Below are 21,928 nucleotides of genomic sequence, written 5' to 3'. Positions count from 1 at the left end.
AGTAGAGCTAGACATCACGGATAAAGCTGCATGCTAACTCTGTCACGGACAGGAAACGTTATCGTATCGCGGTATCTTGTGGTCGAGCCTGCCGTCACTCTCATCTCCATGGTCACCATATACTGACATTTATGTGAAATGCATTCAAACGGCCCCGATGGAGCTGACCATGGATGTATAAAGAGAATGGAGCTGACGGGAGAGCTAGAGACCACCTTGGAGAAGTTAGAGGAAGTATACGTGTGACTACGTCCGGTTTTCAAAATAAGGTGTTAACAAAGGGAACTGTATATACAAAATACATAAATGGAAATAGGATTGATTGGATTGTATTAACCAGAAGTATAAAATATGACATGTCCCTTATAGATTATAAAGAAAATACCTCTAATTTATGAGGGAAATGTCTTAATTCTTTGATTTTTGGGTTGCTGGAAAAAATTTTAATTTCTTTTTTTTATAATTCCTGACAATGACTGATATATTTGATTTTAGGACATCTCTGACTGCATACATGCTGAAAATCAAACATTTGAACGTATTAATTTAGATATTTTCCAAAGTAAAAGTCCCTAGAAGTGTATGATTCAACTTTTTCCCCATGGTCCAGTGTTAAAAAAAGTTAACAAAAATCCCAATAAATCGTAATATCAAATCACATAACATATTGAATCGGTATCGAATCTGGAGATAGGTGAATTGTCCCAGCCCCAATATTAAATTAATGAAGGTCTACATCTTTACCACCCATTCCATAATAAAAATGTATTATGTAATATCGCCCAGCCCTAGTTGCAGCTGGTCATTATGAGAGCACAGCTTCACACAACCCACGTCTTCGGCCAGCAGACTGCCAGAACAAAGTGAAGTTGAGACAGCAGTTTTGTACGAAAAGGTGGAAGCAGATCCTGACCTGCCAGAGGCCACAATTATGACACTGACAGCAACAGACAAACGAACACAAACACCATCGTACTGCATCACAAAAGCTTTGTCCCATTGTTTCCTGGAAAATTATTTATCGATCTGCTGGCAGACATGATGGAAACAGACTGTGCGCGGCACACACTTGTCAATCAATAGGCCAAAAGAGTGAACATGTTTTCCATGATGAGCCGTTGCTAAAGGTTAATGTTATTCAAAACTGGCTCATTTTCAATTATATGTTGATATAATTTTGATTCATCATTTAGGCTATAAAATGTCAGAAAATAGTGAAATTGTCCATTTAACTTTCCAAGAGTCCAAGATGACGTTTTCAAATCATTTTTGGTCAACAGTCCAAAAATCCAAAGACACTCAAATAGAGCTGCAACTAATGATTATTTTCATTGTCGATTAATCTGTTGATTATTTTCTCGATTAATCGATTAGTTGTTTGGTCTATAAAGTGTCAGAAAATTGTGAAAAATGTCGATCAGTGTTTCCCAAAGCCCAAGATAACGTCCTCAAAAGTCTTGTTTTGTCCAAAACTCAAAGATATTCAGTTTACTGTCATAGAGGAGTAAAGAAACCACAAAAACATTCACATTTAAGAAGCTGGAATCAGAGAATTTGTACTTTTTTTTTTTCTTAAAATACTCAAACCGGTTAATCGATTATCAAAATAGTTGGCGATTAATTTAATAGTTGACAACTAATCGATTAATTGTTTATCACATTTGAGAAGTCAGAACCATTGGAGGTTAGGTGTTTTTGCTTTAAAAATGAGACGAAATGTTTAACCAAATACTAAAATTGTTGATTTATTTTCTGTCCATCGACTAATCAATTAATTAAACTGTTTCAGCATTATCAGGGATAAAATTAATGCACTGTCAATGCTAGGACTAAGTGAGGCCAAAGTAACAAATAGTTATAGTCTATTTCCTGTATATGAAATATGAAATGCTAAAACAGATACTATATGAAGACTCCAACTGGTGGTGAGTGCTTAATGAGCTCTAAATGTTGAGCGTTGGTCTTAGTTGTGTAAAAGATTGGGGTCAAATCTTGGCATCAATGTCAGGAGCCAGACACAGCACACTGCAGGTGCAGCTAATCTGTTTATAGCGAGGTGGTGATAAGTGATTAGCTCCCATACGGGTAAGTGAGAGTATTGGTTCATTCATTCAGTGTATAGCAGGTTTTTATATCTTAGACTGAAGTTTTGACCAATTTGTTGCTTCAATAAAAAGGTTTGCACTTGAATTGTGATTCATGTTAATGATTTTTTTTTTACCAAGACGCTTGTGGACAATATATTATTTTAATAATAATTAACTTAAATAAATGTATACATATGTATTTATTTGTTACATTTTGTTTTACAAAGTTAGAGAAGCAGTGTTTAACTCGAGCCTGAAAAATTCGGATCGGTGCATCACTAGTTTTGCTGTATTGATTTTGATTGAGTCCGTCAACGTTATATAGTGCAATGCTAAATCGGTGCAGTACTCTTTTAAAATATGTAGGCTATTAAATGAAGGAGTAAGAGAGGATGAATAAAGTATCTGTCAATGAATAGGTTCAAGAATTAGTAGATATTCTTTAAACCCGAAGAAAAACAAGGAGATCAAAAAACATACACAAAAAACACCAACCCTTTTTTTTCTGCGTGGGAACAAGTCATGGAGATTAACATTTTCAGCTAATACTGTGACTGTTCTGTATTTAAACGACAAGAACCACCACACCACCCAAAGTCGAGCTTGGGTCTAGTTATGGCTCAGCTCAAAATGTCAGAGCAGTGACAGAAATATCAACCTAAATGAAGCAGTCTGTATTTGGAAACTAAAACATTTCCCTGGCTTGCTCTCAAGGCTTCTGGCTGCCATGGCAACACTGTTGGTCTCAGAGTGACTCATCTTTTCAGTGTCTATCACACAACAGGAGCTAGAAGCACTCCAACCTCTCCACTGCAGGAGGGAAGAGACATCTAGGCAATCTACTATCTTTAAGGACCTAGAAACCTTTCTTAGTCTGCTTACTCACCCAGCAGCTGCACAATATCACCATTATTTTGTTTCCATGTCTCCAAAGAACTACAACTACTGCTAAATTAGAGACGCTTCGAGTCGCCAGAAGGTCACAAAGATATTCTGGTAATTCTTCAGTTTGTAGTGATATGAATACTTTTAAATCGTTCAAACAAATTAACACCTTAATATATAGTAAGTACGGACAGCTATGCCTGTGCATGTGGCCTATCTGTAACCATAGACTCATGGGCTGATATGAATCATGACTCATATAATGTGTGTGCTACTAGGCAACAGATAGTGAATCAATGAATTCAGTTCACACAACTGTGACTGCAAACCAGCTCAAGGTGAGGCACAAATGTGGGCCTTGGTGAATCGGCCGGTTTTCAGTGCCACCGCCACATGATGGTTTTACGTCGGCACAGACAGTAACCTCACAGCCACACAATATGTTGTCATCAGCGTGAGAGAAGAAGACATAAAGTCAAAAGTCCAAAATAAGCTGTGGAGGAACAACCTTGAAAACATTTGGAACAACTAACTTAATCATACACTTAACTTAATATTTTGAAATTCATTCCGATGCATGCTGTAGGGCTGTCCCAAATACAATTTTTTGGGTTTCAAAGCTTCGGTGAGAAATATTCGAAAGTATTCGAATCTTCGCAATGCCGTGTGTCGCGGCAGGCTGACATGTCTGCCTTTCCCCATCTCCCCCGTTTCAGTGCCCGGTGCCGCTGGTGCACTACTGTACACCTCTACAGACAACAGCGATATCCATCTGAGAACAACTAATAATAATGTTGTAGGATTATTCCTTATTTCATGGTCTTTTTGGGGGGATTTGTACATTATTATTATATGCTTTTATATAAAAAATTAAAAACAAAGCATTCCGTTAGTGATTTGGAGGTCGAATACCATGGCAAAGGTCGAAGCTTTGAAGCATTCGGCTCAGCCCTAGCATGCTGCTCAGAGTAATGGCAGTGACAGAGCTAAACATCTGTCGAGCTAAACAGCTAATGTTAACGGAGGGTGCATTGACTTGCATTATGATGTGTTCAAGCTCTACTCAGTTTGGGTGAAATGTAAATTATAACAATCTCATGATGTGTTCAAATATAATCTTGTAAAATTAAGTTTTTGGTGAAAAACTTGAATAAATAGAGTTGTTTGAAGGAAATGTTAGAAAAGTTAGTCTGGAGCCTTGCTGTCAATTACAGAAAATTGCAATCGGTGCATCTCTAGAAGTAGCTAAGCAGAAATAGGAATTTATTATTTATGGATTCCCATTTATTAAAACTGTGAAAAATACAATACCTTAAACATGGACTAGATGTCCTGAAAGTGCTCCGAAGAACTGCAATATAGTATATCACATTTCTTTCCTGTGCAATCATATCCTAATTCTAGCATAATGACTCCACTTGTGTCTGATTTTTACAACAAGGCATGAGGAACCTGACCGCAGCAGGCCATCTTCACAAAGTATGTATGAGTGAGCATTTTATGCTTCGTCCCACAAGGCAGGAGATGCACATAAAGTACAAGATTCCAGACACAGTCTGCACTGATCAGGAAAACTCAACTCAATTGTTAAGTCCTTATGTTGATCATTCACTACTGTGTCCCATTGCCACAGGAGAAAATACCAATGTCATGCATCAATCTGTGATGAGACACAAGAAGACTCCACAGATTGTCACCAAAACTAGCTCCACAAATAGTACAACACATTTTCATTTTACAGAGGACACATTTAGTGTTCCGTACATTTACATTACATTATTTAAGCACTAAAGTTTCTTGCATTCAATAATGGCATTGTAACATCTGCTTATTATTATACTTCCATCTAATTATTCTCTCTTTTGCTCTGACAAACTAATCCACTGACACAAAGGTCCCTAAACCTGTACAAGTCTAACCTTTTAGTGAGCGGGAAGCCCTGTGGTGCCGTTAGCTCAACATGTACTTCCATGTACATCATGTGCCAATAGCTCTTTCACAGTAAACACTTTCCAGCTCTGTGAATAATTCATTTACAACACTTTTTTCTAGAAATGAAAAGAGTGCTTGTATAAGCTCTTTAAAAGCCGGTTTCCTACATGACATTAATATAAATAACATTCTACTTATACTCAAACCTTTGACTTCAGAAAGCACCCTGATTAGTGCACTATCAAAAAAGAAAACTGTCTCAAAGACAGACAGATTTGCATCCCTTAATAAGATGTACCTTCAGTAAGGTGAATAATCTGCACACCCTGTTAAAAAAAACACGAGAAAATAACTGAGATTTCCTTAATTCTACACCAGCTGTATTCACAATGACGAGGCATAAATCACCCTCAAGCTTTTAGTGGAAGAAAGTCGGGTAATTTAGCTGTCACTTTCACGCTTGTCAACAAGGCAGTCGCTGCCATGCTGGTTCAAGTCAATGTCGAGTGCTGTTGTGGTGAAACGCTCTAGTTTGGGAAAATCATACAAAGTGTTTTAAATTCCTGTGCTTCTTTTTACTATCTACTCTCCGTATGCATCATACAAGATACAAAATTAAATATCACACACTACATTTTCTACAACCCTTTACGATTGTATGACTTTTGATTTATTTTATTGTCTTGAGAAGTTGCATCATGTTAAAAAGTTCCAACTACTTGATCAGGCAAGTCTTTCTTACTTCTACTGTGCTTGTTAATCCAGTAATATAAACACTGGTGATAAGCTGTCGAGGCTTGTCTGTAGAAGTGAGAGCAAATTACTCATTAAACTTTACGACGACATTTTGAATTCTTTTTAAATATTACAAATAACTTGTTATAGATTAAGCAAGAGCGGAGAAGTGTGGATCACAATAGGATTTATATTGATTAGTGTTATAGGTTATCTCTATGTCTATCTCTAATAAACTGTAGATTAGTGGACAAAGTTCAACCGATGCCCCAATTCAATATTTACATTCCTCTCTATTACGCTAGCTTGATATAAACAATGCAAGATGTAAACTGCACTACAGTGAAATAACTTGTGAAAACATGTTTAAGCACACAGCGGAAATCCACACATTGTTGTGAATGGGACTTAAATACATATAGTTGTAATGCGGGCTCAGCTCTGTCAGATTTAACCGCAGGCTACAGGAAGAAAACAGACAGATTTGTCATACTGACTGAAATATATGGAAGAGATGAGATTATTTAATAGCACAACATTTGGGCCGAGTGGGTACAATTTTGTTTTGGATTCATTACAGGTGCACAAAGCTGCCAGTTCTCACCGAGGCAGGTTTCAAAACACAAATATAACTGCTGCCAAGTACCAAAAGCATGTTAATAAACTATAATGACTACAGATCATTGTGTCTATGCTGAGATGAATTGCATGGGGGGGGAGTTTGAAACAGCCTGGGGTTCAACATCCAAGTATAACTCTACACTGAGGAAAGAAACTGCCAACCTACATTAAACACTGTGTTTGAGACTTTACATAACTGTTAAATTTGGGAACTTCTCCTACTTGACAGGTAGGGAGCAGACTCCGTTATCAGGCCATAATGCCAAACCTTATCAGACCTCCACCCCACAGTATGCCATGTTTTCTCCACTGTGCTATTCTAATACTTATTGCTTACTAGTTGCCACTGACATTCATTCATGAACACACACTTCAGGGTACAGATGATCCCAGTGAGAGATAAGCTGTAAAAACAAACTCACACATTTGTATCTGTTCAAAATGTACCTTAAAAGGGAGAATTGTCAACTATTTAATCCTCTTATCAACATGGGAGTGGGCAAAAATGCTGCTTTATGCAAATGGGTATATATATTTATTGTTGGAAATCAATTAACAACACAAAACAATGACAAATATTGTCTAGAAACCCTCACAGGTACTGCACTTAGCATAGAAAATATACTCAAATCATAACATGGCAAACTGCAGCCCAACAGGCAACAACAGCTGTCAGTGTGTCAGTGTGCTGACTTGACTATGACTTGCCCCAAAACTGCATGTGATTATCATAAAGTGGGCATGTCTGTAAAGGGGAGACTCGTGGGTACCCATAGAACCCATTTACATTCACATATCTGGAGGTCAAAGGTCAAGGGACCCCTTTGAAAATGGCCATGCCATATTTTCCTCGCCAAAATCTACAGAGAAAAGACGACTGAACCTTTCTTCAACTGCTGTCTTCAGTATCAACAATCTTATCCGCCAGCATCAACATACAGGAGGAAAAACACAAGCAACTCATTCTGACCAATCACAGGTCTTGTGTTTACACATCGTTTCTCCCTAGCCCCAAACTGTAGTCACCTTGATGCAAAAGCATAAATCCCTCTTAACCCCTTCTTCAACATCACTCTCTGGATGTGCCTCTGCATGTCAATCCAGCCCCATGAACTGCTCCAGTGAGGCTGCTCTGGGTCTCTGTAAAAACACCTTGTAACTTGGAAGCAAGCACAAAGATGCAAGGGACGTTAATAGGGGTGGGAAAAAGAATCGATTCACCGATGCATCGCTATTTTTTTTTAACGATTTTGAAATCGATATATTTGCTTAATTTGAGTCTATGCGGAGGTAGAAGGAAGTTACCGCCAAAGCTGCATGCTACCTGACAATGATCCTTATATATATTTGACTTCAGGACATCTCTGACTAAATACATGCTGAAAATCAAATATTCTTACTGTATTCATTTAGATATTTTCCAAAGTAAAAGTCCCTAGAAGTGTATGATTCAACTTTTTCCCATGGTTTAGTGTTAAAAAAGTTAACAAAAATCGCAATAAATCGTAATATCAAATCGCAATACTTGTAGAATCGCAATACATATTGAATCGGCACCCAAGTCTCGTGATAGTATTGAATCGGGAGATAGGTGAATCGTCCCAGCCCTACTAATTTGCATACTAACATATGATCACATTTGTAATACTGGTGCTTCTGGCACTATTTAGCATTCAATGACGAGAAGCATTTGCTAGTTCCAGCTTATCAAATGTGAGGATTTGCTGCTTCTCTTTGTCATTAATGACAGTGAATGAAATACCTTTTGGGTTTTGGACTTTTTGGCAGACAAAACAAGACATTTGATTATGCCACCTTGGGCTCCCTAATTGGGCATTTTTCACTGTTTTTCCACATAGAACAATTGAGATATCGAACCCAAATACATGTAGAATCGCAACCCAAGTATCGTGATGGTATCGAATCGGGAGATTGGTATATCGTCCCAGCCCTAGAAGTTAAAACAAACTGTTGACAAGATGCAGTATTTCACACTAATATTACAAAACTGATGTATTGCACTTTAGTAGATAGTCATGTAATGTATGTGTAATGCCCTGTAGTCAACTCTTGCAGCAAATAACTGGGAAGGAAATGTTTGGAGATGTGTCCACAACTTTGACCAACCCTGTCCAGCAGGTGACCTATGTGCAATATTAAGATAAGATAAGATGAACCTTTATTAATCCCCGGAGGGAAATTCAGGTGTCAAAGCAGCAACATCAGCAAACATCAGCAAACAGAGTGAAACACAGGAGAGGTAAAGGCATACAAAAATTATAAAAACAATAATAGAGATATAGAAGATACAGAATGAATGGGTGAACATAGTTTGTGCAGTCAGTCAATAAATAAATGTAGTGTGTACAATAAATAAATGTAATATGTACATATGTGCAGTCTATAAAGTGATATATAGGATGTATAGTGTAAAGTAGTATATAGGATGTATAGTGTAAAGGAAGTGTATATAGGATGTATAGTGTAAAGGAAGTGTATATAGGATGTATAGTGTAAAGTAAGTGGTATATAGGATGTACAGTGTAAAGTAAGTGTAAAGTGTGCCAGTGGTTAGAGTCCAAGATGGTTGCAGATAGTGCATGTTTAAAGTTCCTAAAGGTCCCATATTATGCTCATTTTCAGGTTCATACTTGTATTTAGTGTTTCTACTAGAACATGTTTACATGCTGTAACGTTAAAAAAAAAACTTTATTTTCCTCATACTGTCTGTCTGAATATGCCTGTATTTACCCTTTGTCTGAAACGCTCCGTTTTAGCGCATTTCGACGAAATTGCGTTGCTAGGCAACAGCTTGGGTCCATGTGTACTTCCTGTCAGCTGATGACATTCTTATACACTGCAATCAGTAATAAACTGGGACACATTTAGAATGTTTACGTTTAAGTCTATGTAAAGGGTCTAAATATTGTATATTTGTGACATCACAAATGGACCGAAATCCTGACAGCTTGTTTCAAATGCAGAGTTTCTGAATATGGGCTGTGTGTATTTCCCTGTGGAATGAGCGTTTCGATACTTTCACAGTATTTATATAGGACTTAAGCCTGCTTTATAAAAAACATGAAAATCTCACTTTTTTTTAATATGGGACCTTTAAAGTCCTCATAGTTATTATATGGATAATGTATGGAAACTGCAAAATATGTGCACAAATTCACTTAATTTTAGCCTATTTTTCTGCTCATGAGCTGCAAGCTGCATGTTGTTGTTGTTGTTGCAGATCTAGCAGTGAGTACACATACATAACATGTCAGATTATTTCTAAGCAGCACCCTAACCCTTCATCCTCTTACCGTACCTTTGAGCTGCGGTAGTGGTGAGAGCTCCACCGGGGCGCTCTGTGTGCGGTACTGAGACGAGCCCTGGGATTTCCTCTGTTTCTGGGCCTTCCTCATGGACTTTCTCGTGAACCCGTCCACTTTCTCGGATGCGGAGATGGCCGACATTTTGATGCATAAACTGTGCGAAGACTTTACAGAACAAATGCTATTGTATGGTATCCCCCCTTAGGACAAACGATCCTCTTCTGTTTGCATCAGCAGCACACAAAAACAAAAACACGTAGAGTCACAACTGCACGACTTGAAGCTGTCCAAGTAGTCTGGTGTTATTCTGTATGATCCAACATGGTCGCTCAGTATCGGTGGGTTTAGATTAGACTGTGTCCAAAAACTGCATCACTTGTTTTCTGGAGCAAATCTCTTCAAAATGATATTATATTCACTTGTTTTAATAGTCGTGTATCACAGCTGTTACTCTGCACTATATTCAGTTTTAACAGTTTTCTTCTTCATCTCCTTGTATTTTTTATATCTGGTATTTTTTTTGTACTTTGCACTACTAACTTTTTTTTACTGCCTTTTTACTAACATGTTTTTTGCACTATGGAACTGTGATGCTGGAAACGTGATTAATAAAGTTACTATCTATCTATCTAAAACAATAAACTCATGACATTCATTGCCTGCAGTATAACCTGGAGTTACACACATTAAAATGAACCTCTCTGAAGTTTATATATATATATATTTTATTACAGCTTCGTGCAAAAAGGTCTACTACCTGTTGCAAAACATATGCAAGACATTGTCATTAAAAAAAGTTAATTAAAGTCCTCCACAGTAGCAAACTACTGTACTGTCCTGCTAGCTTGAATGCTAATGTAGCGAGCTAGGTAGCTAACATTAGCCGACTACGCCACTACGACCGTTTAGGATAAAAAGTTACAAAGGATCCCGTTAAATTCACGTAGTTCTTCGTGAAACACTTAGTCCAAGTCTTCCAGCACTCTTTAATCCTAGTTATTCTTCCGTTGAGTGTGTTTTTAAGAGGAGTTTTCCGCCGTCGATGAAGTTGCTCGACGACCGTTGGACGTTAGCTTTAAAAGTTAGCCGTTAGCCACATTCAGGGTGTCTTATAACCGCCTTCCTCGGTGATTTAACAGCGCTGGTTTCCTTTTCACAGCCTCTAAAAAAACACCTAAGTGTGTTCTTAAACACAACAGATTACAGGACGTCGTGCCGAGTAGAGGGGTAGAGGTTTAGCCATCAACCGTCAAACACTCCCCAGTAAACAGCAGTAAACAGCAGTCACAGAAACAGCCCCGTTCAGCTCAGTCTAGTGATGGGTCGTCAAGAACGAGTTGGTTCAAAGAGTCGACTCTTTAAAGTGAACCGAGAAGAGCCGGCTCCCGTCCGAGAGCCGGTTTTTTTTTTTTCTTCTTTAAAGGGACTGTTTGTAACTTTTTACGCATATAAATCTATCGGTTTTCCATGCGCACTCGCGTGTGGCTACGCTGTTCAGACTCCAACACAAACTACACGGAAGCACCAAAACCGCAAAGTTATATCTAGTGAAGCCCGTCTGTTAAACAGTGTCAACTCTTCTTGCTCCAGCCCCCAAACCAGTGCCAGAAGACACATGGGAGACCATAGCTTTGGTCTCCAGGGCTGGAGTCTCTGCTGTTCTCTGCCTGCCTTCACTCGCTGCATGCTGCAGCTCCTCCAGACCAACAGAGGTTTTCAGTGTCTTGTGAAGTGTCTCCCCTGTTCTCTTCGGCCGCGGTCGGGAGGCTGAGGCAGGAAAAGCCAACACTAGGATCAGATCTAAATCATGTTCATGGAGAGACCTCCGTCTGGTCAGATAACATTACTGCCAAGCAGCTGAAATATAGAGTGATATTGTGATTTTAACTGACATGTGTCGCCTCACTGTTTTGAGCGATGCTCGATCATGTCTATGTAGAACGAGCACAAGGGCGAACCCGACGCTGACTTTCGTTTACTTAACGGCCACAGGTGTCGCTGTTAACAAGCAATTCTGAAAGTTACAAACAGTCCCTTTAATTCAAGGCAGAATGATAGGACGACCTTCTCCGCACCACGGGCACTCCATGCACTGACTGTGACTGAATGTTGTGTTAATGACGTCCGTGCGACCAATCAGGTGATGACAGACAAGGATCATACCATAAAGCGGGGGGGGGGCGGAGGTACGCAGCGCGCCGACGGTCTACAGGTATAGAGCAGGAGGAAGAGGAGGAGAGAAAGAGAGAGAGGAGTGCGGTGCGCGAATAGCAGACGAGATGAGTGATAGTCGGAAACGAAGCAGCATGTAAAATTATGATATTCAGGAAATTATATGGTTTAGTATAATTATATTGAATAATTTAAGTGATATATATTTGCACACATACTAATCATAGGAAAAAACAGCTAAAGCTAAATTTGGCTGAATTATAAAAAGGCAGAAGTGGTACAATGAAGAGTAGTTTGGGAGCCGAAAGAGCCGGCTCTTCTTGGTGAGCTGAGCCAAATGATCTGGCTCACTAAAAAGAGCCGGACTTCCCATCCCTGGTTCAGTCGTTGTCTGTCTGACTTCGCTGCTCGGTGGACTGCAGAGAGCCCTGACAGGTGTGTACGTCACTGAGTGACGTCTCTGACGGGCCAATCACAAGCGGAGATTTAGAAAACTGTAAACTTTTTCAACCAATCAGGTCGCGCACAGAACGCTGGGACCCTGAACATGTGACATGTGAAAACAAATATGTGACGTTGTACAGTTGAATGAGGAGTGGCAGCTGTAGTACGTATTAGTGATTTAAAAATATATATATTATTAATTACATATATTATAGTTATTATACATATACAAATATTTAATATATAATAGTACAATATATATAAATACATAAATATATAGATGTACATATATTAAATATATATATATATATATTAAAAAGCTGCAGTAGGTATTCATGTTTTTTTATATATATCATTAATTATCTATATATACATTTATAATAGTAAATAATACAATACATGTATATAAATAAATATATATATACATATATATATGCTAGAAAAAGCAGGGAAGACATTTCAGTGGCAGACTTGCCTTTGTTTTCTTTTTCTCTTTGAATTACTGAATTATTTTAACTCTCTATACCCTTAAAAGCATTAAAATAAAACAGTCAAAGAAATAATGTGCAGTAAAAGATTAAAGTCATGGCATTACAGTCACTAGTGTCTCACTACTAAAAGCAGTCTTTATAACACAAACGCATGGATCACACTGATAATATGTAACAGATAGCATGCCACACACTTTGAAAACTCTTTTCTATTTAATAAAATCTGACCACAGCAATCATTGTGCATCAATTAAATACAAATGAACCATGTAACAATCGGTTATTTTGTACATATAAACAACTTAAGCATTAGCTCAAGAAAAATAACATTTTTGCAGAATTTTATATGTGTAACACTGAAAGAAAAAGGTCAAAAGCCATACATGAAAAACCCCACAAAGAGATGATAAATATACTTTGTGAAGTTCATAAAAATACTCAAAAATGTGGATCAAATAAATTGTATTTTTTAGCAGAATTTAAAATGTCCACACCTGAAGACAGACATTTCTCTGCACTTGAGGATTAATACCTGGTTGACCTCCGGAACAACTATATTAAACGTGGGTTCTAGTATTAAACACTAATGCATCTCTTGGGTTTCTCAGGTTTGAGTAAAATTAAAGATTTACTCAGCAACAAACAACCAGAGATTCTGCACAGCACCAGATAATTGTGTAGGAGGCAACTGCAAAACCCATGGCCCGATTAAAAAAAAACAAAAAAAAAGCCTCTTGGGATGTGAAAACTGCAGCATCAAATATTCAGAATGACTGTTTTGTCAATCTCTGTGCAGCCCAGGTTCATGTGCTAATGTAATCTGGACATATACCAGTGTTTTTAGAGGCATATTGTCTGTGGGTTCAGGTTAAAATACTCAAAATAAAGAAATCTAGAATTTTATACAGAAGCACGGAGCATCCGACGGGCACAAAGTGGTCACTCCAGAGGTCTCCTCGTGAAATACATGGAGATTTTCTTCATGGATTGTGGTGAGCGGATGGTCTGAAAAACAAGAAACAAAAAAAGGTTAACTGCAATATTCATCTTTAATAGCTATAAAACATCCTCATGCATGTAAACATAAGCACTGATAAGGAGGGGCAGACCTCAATTATCATTCCTCAAGCCTGTGTGTTTCTATTGTACAACATAATGCAGTTATTCTTTTCCAGGGACTTTCAATGAGGATATAAAAGAGTGAGCTTGAATTTCTAGACTGGCAACATCCCAAGTAATGTGAAAGTTAAAGGAGGCGTTAATAACGGCGCACAGCCAAACGAAATGTCAAATATTTATGTGTCCCTACAGTGACGATACAACGGTTACGCCTAAAATGTCATACTAACAAGCTATTTAATAGCTAAAACAGTATTTGAGATATTTTAGTATATCAGAAACCTGAGTATGAAACCAATAGTACACGAATTGCATACTATTTCCAGTGAAATATTAAATTATGTATTGTATAGACATAAATATCCCACAATGCAATACAGGAGTGACGACGACGTTCATACCAGACGTTGACGGACAGCTCAGTAGCATCGATAACACTCTAGTTTAAGTGTAAGTATAAGGTTTCACTTTGCTATAAGTGTCAGACTTTATGGTTCTCACAAATCATCGTTTGGTCACGCAGGTTACCATGGTTACGCAGCCTGTGAGTTACATTAATATTAAATAAGTGCAGTGGTTCACTCTGCCTTAAAGAAATAGTTTCACATTATGGGAAATTTTACATTCACTTTCTTGCAGAGAGGGGTAAAATTTGCTAAATTTACGCTAAATTTTGGCGAGGAAATGTTATGATTAGTATGTGTGTTATGATTTGAGCATATTTTTTATGCTAAATGCAGTACCTTTGAGGGTTTCTGGACTATATTTGTCATTGTTTTGTGTTGTTAATTTATTTCCAATAATAAATATATACATATATTTGCATAAAGCAGCATATTTGTCCACTCCCGTGTTGATAAGAGTATTAAATACTTGACAAATCTCCCTTTAAGGTACATTTTGAACAGATAAAAACATGCGATTAATCCCGATTAACTATGGATAATCATGCGATTAATCGTGATTAAATAATGACAGTCATAATAAAAACTGAAAACAAGGGGAAACAGTCTAGAGGCGGACAGGAAACGTGGGGATAGCGAGAGTCATGCAACAAAAGTCCCCAGTGGGAATCGAACCGGGGATGTTGCAGTTATGTGGTTGTGTCCATGGTAACCATTCGGCTTATATTCACATTACAGATATGAGAGCGATATCTATCAAGGAAGCAAATAACCATAACCAAATAACCAAAATGTTGAACTATTGCTCTCACACAGTGCTACCTCTAAAAGAACTTCATCATTTCAATCTTCCATAATCTAACAGCTGTGTCAAAGACATTCTTATGCTGATAAGGGAACATCGTACAAAAGGTCATGATAGATTAACACTGATATTAACGAGAAAACTGATTAACCTCTGAAGCAGAGATTTCTGAGTTTACCGGTGAAGCGGGCGTCTTGCCTTCTTGTTTCTTCGAGGCGCTGGGGCTTCTGGGAGAACTCGGGCTGCCTTGACCTTTCCTCATCTTCTGGCCCATCGCTGACAACCAGTCCTTTGCTCCGGGAGAGTAATTCTCCTTCCCAGTCTGTCTGGACGAGCCTTGCTCGTCGTCCTCTGTGTGACGGTCTGTTTGTAGCCGGTTCTCTTGAGCCGGGCAGCAGATTCCCGACAGGCCCCGGCTCCTCTTGGCCGCTGGGTAGAGCTCGGTAACACAGTCACACTGTTCTGCCCCCCCGCAGCCTGCGGATGCATCGCCGCCGGTCTCCAGCCTGCGTTTGGCCCGTCGCTCCGTGGGAGAGGCGGCGCTCTGGGCCGGGCTCTGGGGACACGGGCTCAGCACCCTGCAGGGCAGCAGAGGGCTGACCTGACCGGGAGAGCCACGGCTCGGGGATAACCACTGTTTGATGGAGGACGGGGTTCTCTGGCGGACGGCGGCTGCAGCCTTAGCAGCATCCTGAGAAGGGATGGGTGAGGTGGTGCTCGAGGGCAGAGGAAGGGCGGCTCCGCTGGGAGCGCAGGCAGCGAGCTGGGGGGACGCCAAGCCTCCGAGACTCTCTGTCCTCTGGTTCTTGGCGGGGGTTGTTTCAGCTCTGATTGGAGGCCCTTAACAGAAGCACAAGTCCTTGTTAGTTCACTGTGAATACTCTGAATGACACATTGTGCAGTCAAGAGAAGCACAGCAGTGATTTATGGCAAAGCATCTTCACATTTATCATGCTACGGTTAGGAAACAATATGTCATGTTTCCTCAAAAATACATTGCGAAGAAAGCACAACACAACATGAACATTTTTGAGAAATTCTGAATTTTATATTTTAGAAAACAGAATAGGGAAAATAATCTCGAAACAGAAATGTTTTTCCATATTCTTTTCTCTTCTTTCCATACTTATCCAGACCTGGAAATGACTAATAACAAATTCCATACTGCGTAGGATCCCTGAAATACGCTCATACGTCACACGTCATATGTATATTTCAGTTTCTAAATGTATCAGTACTGTCAACCTAAATATTTGAATTACTGAAGGATCCTATTAATTGTATTTTTGTCTCTTATTTATTTTAATTTTTTTTAGTTTTCTTTATTTTTTCTCTTTCTGTGAGGTTATATTGTCGCGTCATCATTAGGGGTGTTAGAAAATATTGCAAAAATTGAATGATTGCATAAAAAAGGGAACTTTTTTTAACTCAGATTTTATGCATATGGTAGTGTGTTCTTTATACTATATATATATATATATATCGCCTTAGTTACAGTAAAATATATCGTAATATATTGAATCGTAACCCCTGTATCATGATACGTATCGTATTGTCAGATTCTTGCCAATACACAGCCCTAGTCATCATATTGTCGTGTTTGTTATGTGTATTTTGCCTCTGTTAAATCAATTAATTAATTAAAATAAGGAAATAATATAAGACCAGACATTGTGTATATTGTTACAAGGCGGTTCTCGGCGGTTTTAATGCTTACTTGAGGGAGGTTTAGGGCGCGCCCAGCCCACAAGGTTGGCCTCTCCCACTGACGATTGCGCTCCGTCCATCTCGCGGTGAAGCCTCCAGATCCGAACGGTGTGGTCATCAGAACAGGAAGCAATCTGAAAACAGAGCAATTGGGATTAATACCGAGCCTAAATCCATCTAAACTGCTCCGCTTCACAGCAGGGAAACACTCAATGAGTCTTTGACAAACCACAAAAGTTTGTTGCCTCACCTTAGTGAAATCTGTCGGGCACCATGCAAGGGACGTCACTTCCTCGCTGTGGCCTTGGAGCATCATGGGAGGATGGTTAGGATCAGAGATCTGAAATGGAAAATTAGATTAAAAAAATGCTAAAATACATCATCATAATCACCATAAAACATCACAAACACAACACAACTTTCCATTTTAATACGGCAAAATAAAATAGAGACAGACAGTACCTTCCAGATGTATGCGTTATGATCACTGGAGCCACTGGCCAAGAACTGGTCATCTGGGCTGATTGTGGACTTTACGTAGAACGAGGAGTTCTGGTGGCCACTGAAAACTGCCACTGTAGAGGAAAACAAACAGCAATATTAGAAACACTGAATAAAGATTAAATTCAGAAAGAAATTGAGCCTGAAAAAACACAAAAATAAAGAATAGAGTGATACAAACAAATGACATGAGCTGTAATGAGATGCAAAGTGTTAAAGAGAAACTCAACTGTCCTGTAATTCAACCTTTTTCGTGTTAAGAACCACTAAATTGATCCACATTAAGTCACGGACTCCAATTTGATGATTAAGACCAGAATTCTATAGTTGTCAACTACAGTTGAGGAGTGAAACCTCTGATCAGAATAGTCACTCTTAGGACGCTCATTCACATTGAGCTCATTTCTATGAATTAAATAGTGAAAATAAACTATTTTTCTGGGGACCCCTGGTTGAGAACCACTGCTATAGTTCATGTGCTTTCATTGTGTGAGTTCTACCCAGCTGATTCGATGCTGATTAGCAGTGTGATAAAGGGTTAAAGAAATTTGAATCTGCTTGTACAAGCACACAATGTCCCTGCATCACTACACTTCCCCTATCAAACAGTGCTTCACTCTCTGCTCCCCATGACAGTTCAAACAAACGACACTAGTTTGCAGCCCCATCTAGTGGTGTAATACACAATGGCAATGAATTAAAGTGTGGATAAACTTGAAAATGTCTATTTAGGCACAGATACATACAGTAATATGTATAGTCGGAGTGGAGTCCTTGTTTACCTGGAGTCGTTTTCATTCCGCTGACGTTGAACATGTAGATGCTGTCATCAGTGCAGTTAGACACAATGTTGGACCGCGTGGAGTCCAGAACGAGTCCGGAGTAACCTGCAACACACGCAAAACAACATTCAGCTCATTTGCATTTTCAGGATATAATAATAATAATAATAATAATAAACTTTATTCGTATAGAACCTCTCATACCAGAAATGCAGCTCAAAGAGCTTCACAATAAAGACATTACATGCACAGAGTGCTTCACATGACAATGAACATAAAAACACATTATAAAAGATAGAAATTAGTGTCCTAAACAATTCGCTAAAAACAAGCTGAGATGGAATAATCAGGTATAACATACAATAATAAAAGTTACAGTGCAGTGTAAGGAATTAATAATTATTTATACGTTTTCAGCTTTGTTTTAAAAATATGTATCTAGCTGGCTTCCCTGATATCTATAAAGGTAAACATGACACAGAAGTATTGTACATAACTAACCCAGTCGCATGCGCATGCAAGAACCCGGGTACGGGTACGTCTGCAGTGGAACAGGATCAGGACGGTGGGCCGTGTAGTTCTTCCTCAGATCCCACATCTTGATCACTCTGGTTCAGATGAATGAAAAAGAAACATTAATGTAATCATGCTTTGCTTTGAAAGTAATTTTTTTACTGGCTTGTTTGCATGTTAGAAACAGTGCTTTTCTCACCCGTCAACAGCCCCAGAAGAGATGAGGGTGTGCTCATCCCGAAACAAAACCACCGTGACGCTCTGCTGGGTGTCCTGCAGGAGAGAGACGAGACGCTCAAAGATCAGACTTCCTTCTGCACAGCGACACTCTTTACTGTTTCATTTAAAGTAGTTAAAGAAACTCACCACACTGGGCGCCATGCCGCGCGTGCTGCTCCGCCTCTTCTTGGTTTTGGTGGGGGGGTTCGTCTCTGCTTTGTTGTGAGCGCCGCTGATCTGTTTCACCTGTCTGTAGAAACCATCTGAGAGGAAGACGCAAACATGATCACACACATAGAAGATACCACAACTAATCTTTATGCATTTCCCCCATAAGGCCTAATACTTTATAACATTTTGTTTTGTATCAAAACCTTTGTAATTAAAAATGTCTGATTGATACCTTTTTTGCTGCACCTGGTGTCCCAGACCATAATATTTCCATCTCTGGCTCCAGTACAGAACACAGCTGTTTAATAGAAGACAAAGCATCATTAATGCAAATGATATTATTATTATGCATCCACCAACTTAACATTAAATACTCCAGATTCCAATTGTTCCTGGCAGATGTGTTAGTGGTTATTAATGCTATACCAATAGGTTATGGTGTATATAAACATCCCAATGGATTACAGGCTATAGTATACCTTTCTCCTGTGGTGTGAACGCAACAGACTTGAGGCTGCAGAGGTGACCCTTGAAGCTGCCCAACAGCTCCCCTGACGTCACATCCCACAACCTGGCCATCTGATCACCGGCAGCAGTCACCTGAGGATGACACGCAACCAGTAAGAATGATTTAAAGACGGCTTTATTCGAAAGAAAAGTAAGTTTACAAGCTGCTTTAAATGCAGCGATACAAACAAGAGAAAGATAATGAGGAAATGCAAAGAGTGGAAATAAAAAACATCAATGAATGAGTCAAAAATATCTGTGTAAGGACCAAATATTAGATGTATTAATGCATTTAAATAAAGCATTTCATTTGAATTGTACTCACCAAGTGAGGCTCCCCCGGTACCCAGGCGATGTCAAAGACAGCATTCTCATGAGCCAGCCATTCTGCAAACAGTCACACACCATCAGCCACTGAGATGGACAGAACTATAGTGGAGAAAAAAAGGAGTTTCTATACAAACCTTTAAGTAGTGTCTTTTCCCGGCTCTCTGTGTTGTAGATCCTAACAATACCTTCCTCATTAGCTGCTGCCAGGATGTTCTGCATGTTCCCCGCTGAAGAGAGACACACACCGGTTAGATGGATAAAATGGAAACAGATCCTATAGCTCTGTAATGGGATAATATGGGATGTGTAGTTGGGTTACCGGAGGAGAAAGCCAATCCGAATGGAGGCACAGAGTCCCCCAGGTTGCCGTAGGAGATGTGTTCATCGTGTCGGACGCACTGGTAACCTCCCAGCAGAGAGCTCAGAGGGTAACTGGGCCGCGGGTCTGCAGGGACGGCTGGGGAGATCAGAGAGGAAAGAACATTTAGTCAGACGTTGTACTAAAACTATTACTACACATTCTGGTACAGGGACATTTTCAGCGTACTGCCTCATGAGTGCGGTCCTTTTAGGGGTAACGAGGGCTCATTTATTAAGATCTGGAACCCCGTCCTAGATTATTTACTATTTATTAGAGCTCAAACACGCTGTTGAGAGGCTAATACCCTTCAGAGTGGAAGCAAATTATGCCACGTGAAACATAAAAAAATATTTCTATGCTCATGTTTTACCATTCACTATTGATAAGAGTCTGAGGACAAAATACTTCATGAGATCCTATCTGCTATTTTTATTGTTGTCTTGTTTCTGTATACTTCCCAAGTTCACTTACACTTTTCTGTATACTTGTCGGTATGAGCCAAGTATACTTGGACTTTTCTGTATACTTCCCAAGTATACTTGGACTTTTCTGTATACTTCCCAAGTACACTTAGACTTTTCTGTATACAGTCTCTTGACAAGTATACTCAGACTTTTCTGTATACTTCCCAAGTATACTCAGACTTTTCTGTATACTTTTTGAAATAAGCCAAGTAAACTTACACTTTTCTGTATACTTGTCGGTATATGAAAAGTATATTTGGACTTTTCTGTATACTTCCCAAGTATACTCAGACTTTTCTGTATACTTTTTGAAATAAGCCAAGTAAACTTACACTTTTCTGTATACTTGTCGGTATATGAAAAGTATATTTGGACTTTTCTGTATACTTCCCAAGTATACTTGGACTTTTCTGTATACTTCCCAAGTACACGTAGACTTTTCTGTATACAGTCTCTTGACAAGTAAACTTACACTTTTCTGTATACTTGTCGGTATATGAAAAGTATATTTGGACTTTTCTGTATACTTCCCAAGTACACTCAGACTTGTCTGTATACTCTGTATAAGACAAGTATACTTCAGTATAAGTTTAACTCTGATAGGTACATAAAAAGTAAACTGAAATCATACTCTCTTATTTTAAGTTTAAAAGAAGTATACTAATAGCATAATTGAATAAACTTAGGGTTATTAATGTGACTTTAACGTTACAGTATTAAAGTAAATTAAGAGTTACATTATACTGCCATGGTAACAAAGATCTAACTAAACTGCGTTAAACATAAAACATTAAGCTTGCATTGGCTTTGATGTTAACCTAGCTTCAGTTCAGATGCACAATAACCACCAGGGTTAACTAGCCCCGCAAACATCCCCAACAGAGTGTTATAACTCACCGTTCTGCCTCCGTCTGCCGGCTCTTCTGTCTACTATCGACCTGAACAGCATCTCTGCTCTCTGCTCTCCAGGAGAGGACGATCTGAAGGTATCTTTAATATAACACGGAGGAGTATGTTAGATTAGCTGCTGCTGCTGATTCTGTATGTTTCCCGCGAACAGATCGTCTGGACTGAGGACTGAATCACCCGCTAAACCGGAGATACGAGCTCCCATTGGTTCAAACAGCCGCTTCCTCTGCGGCGTCACTTCCATTTCCGCTTCCTGTGTAACGCTCTTCTGTAAAGTTGCCATAGTAACTACCGACTGATCACATCCGGTTTAAAAAATAAGACTGTCTTCTAGATAGATAGATAGATAGATAGTAACTTTATTGATCCCGAGGGAAATTCAAGTTTCCAGCATCACAGTTCCATAGTGCAAAAACATGTTAGAAAAAGGCAGTAAAAAAGTT

The 21,928-nt window shown here is 39.0% G+C and overlaps 2 protein-coding genes across 3 annotated transcripts in view; both read right to left on the bottom strand.

The window, feature by feature from the left end:
- ppp2r5a (protein phosphatase 2, regulatory subunit B', alpha isoform) overlaps positions 1-10,971 on the bottom strand; it is a 51,956-nt gene extending 40,985 nt beyond the window's left edge. The window contains exon 1 of one of the 2 annotated variants that reach the window (XM_037750589.1): positions 9,580-10,971. In XM_037750589.1, the coding sequence (XP_037606517.1) occupies positions 9,580-9,727 (148 nt within the window). In that variant the 5' untranslated portion in view covers positions 9,728-10,971. The remainder of the gene's footprint in view (positions 1-9,579) is intronic. The other variant, XM_037750588.1, reaches the window with a different exon arrangement.
- A 1,834-nt stretch (positions 10,972-12,805) lies between these two features.
- Positions 12,806-21,714, bottom strand: dtl (denticleless E3 ubiquitin protein ligase homolog (Drosophila)). The gene is made up of 15 exons (XM_037749878.1): positions 21,474-21,714; positions 20,071-20,208; positions 19,886-19,978; positions 19,747-19,808; positions 19,394-19,514; positions 19,147-19,212; positions 18,891-19,006; positions 18,724-18,797; positions 18,513-18,619; positions 18,012-18,116; positions 17,191-17,303; positions 16,979-17,068; positions 16,739-16,862; positions 15,200-15,861; positions 12,806-13,698 (listed from the first exon to the last, which is right to left on the bottom strand). The coding sequence occupies exons 1-15, from the start codon at positions 21,523-21,525 to the stop codon at positions 13,633-13,635; spliced, it is 1,989 nt and encodes a 662-aa protein (XP_037605806.1). The 5' UTR covers positions 21,526-21,714; the 3' UTR covers positions 12,806-13,632.
- Positions 21,715-21,928: the final 214 nt, after the last annotated feature.

This window comes from Sebastes umbrosus, chromosome 18 (assembly GCF_015220745.1).
Source record: "Sebastes umbrosus isolate fSebUmb1 chromosome 18, fSebUmb1.pri, whole genome shotgun sequence".
Lineage (NCBI taxonomy): Eukaryota > Metazoa > Chordata > Actinopteri > Perciformes > Sebastidae > Sebastes > Sebastes umbrosus.
Note: the sequence above shows the minus strand (reverse complement) of the source record. Positions and strands in the feature narration are given on the sequence as shown.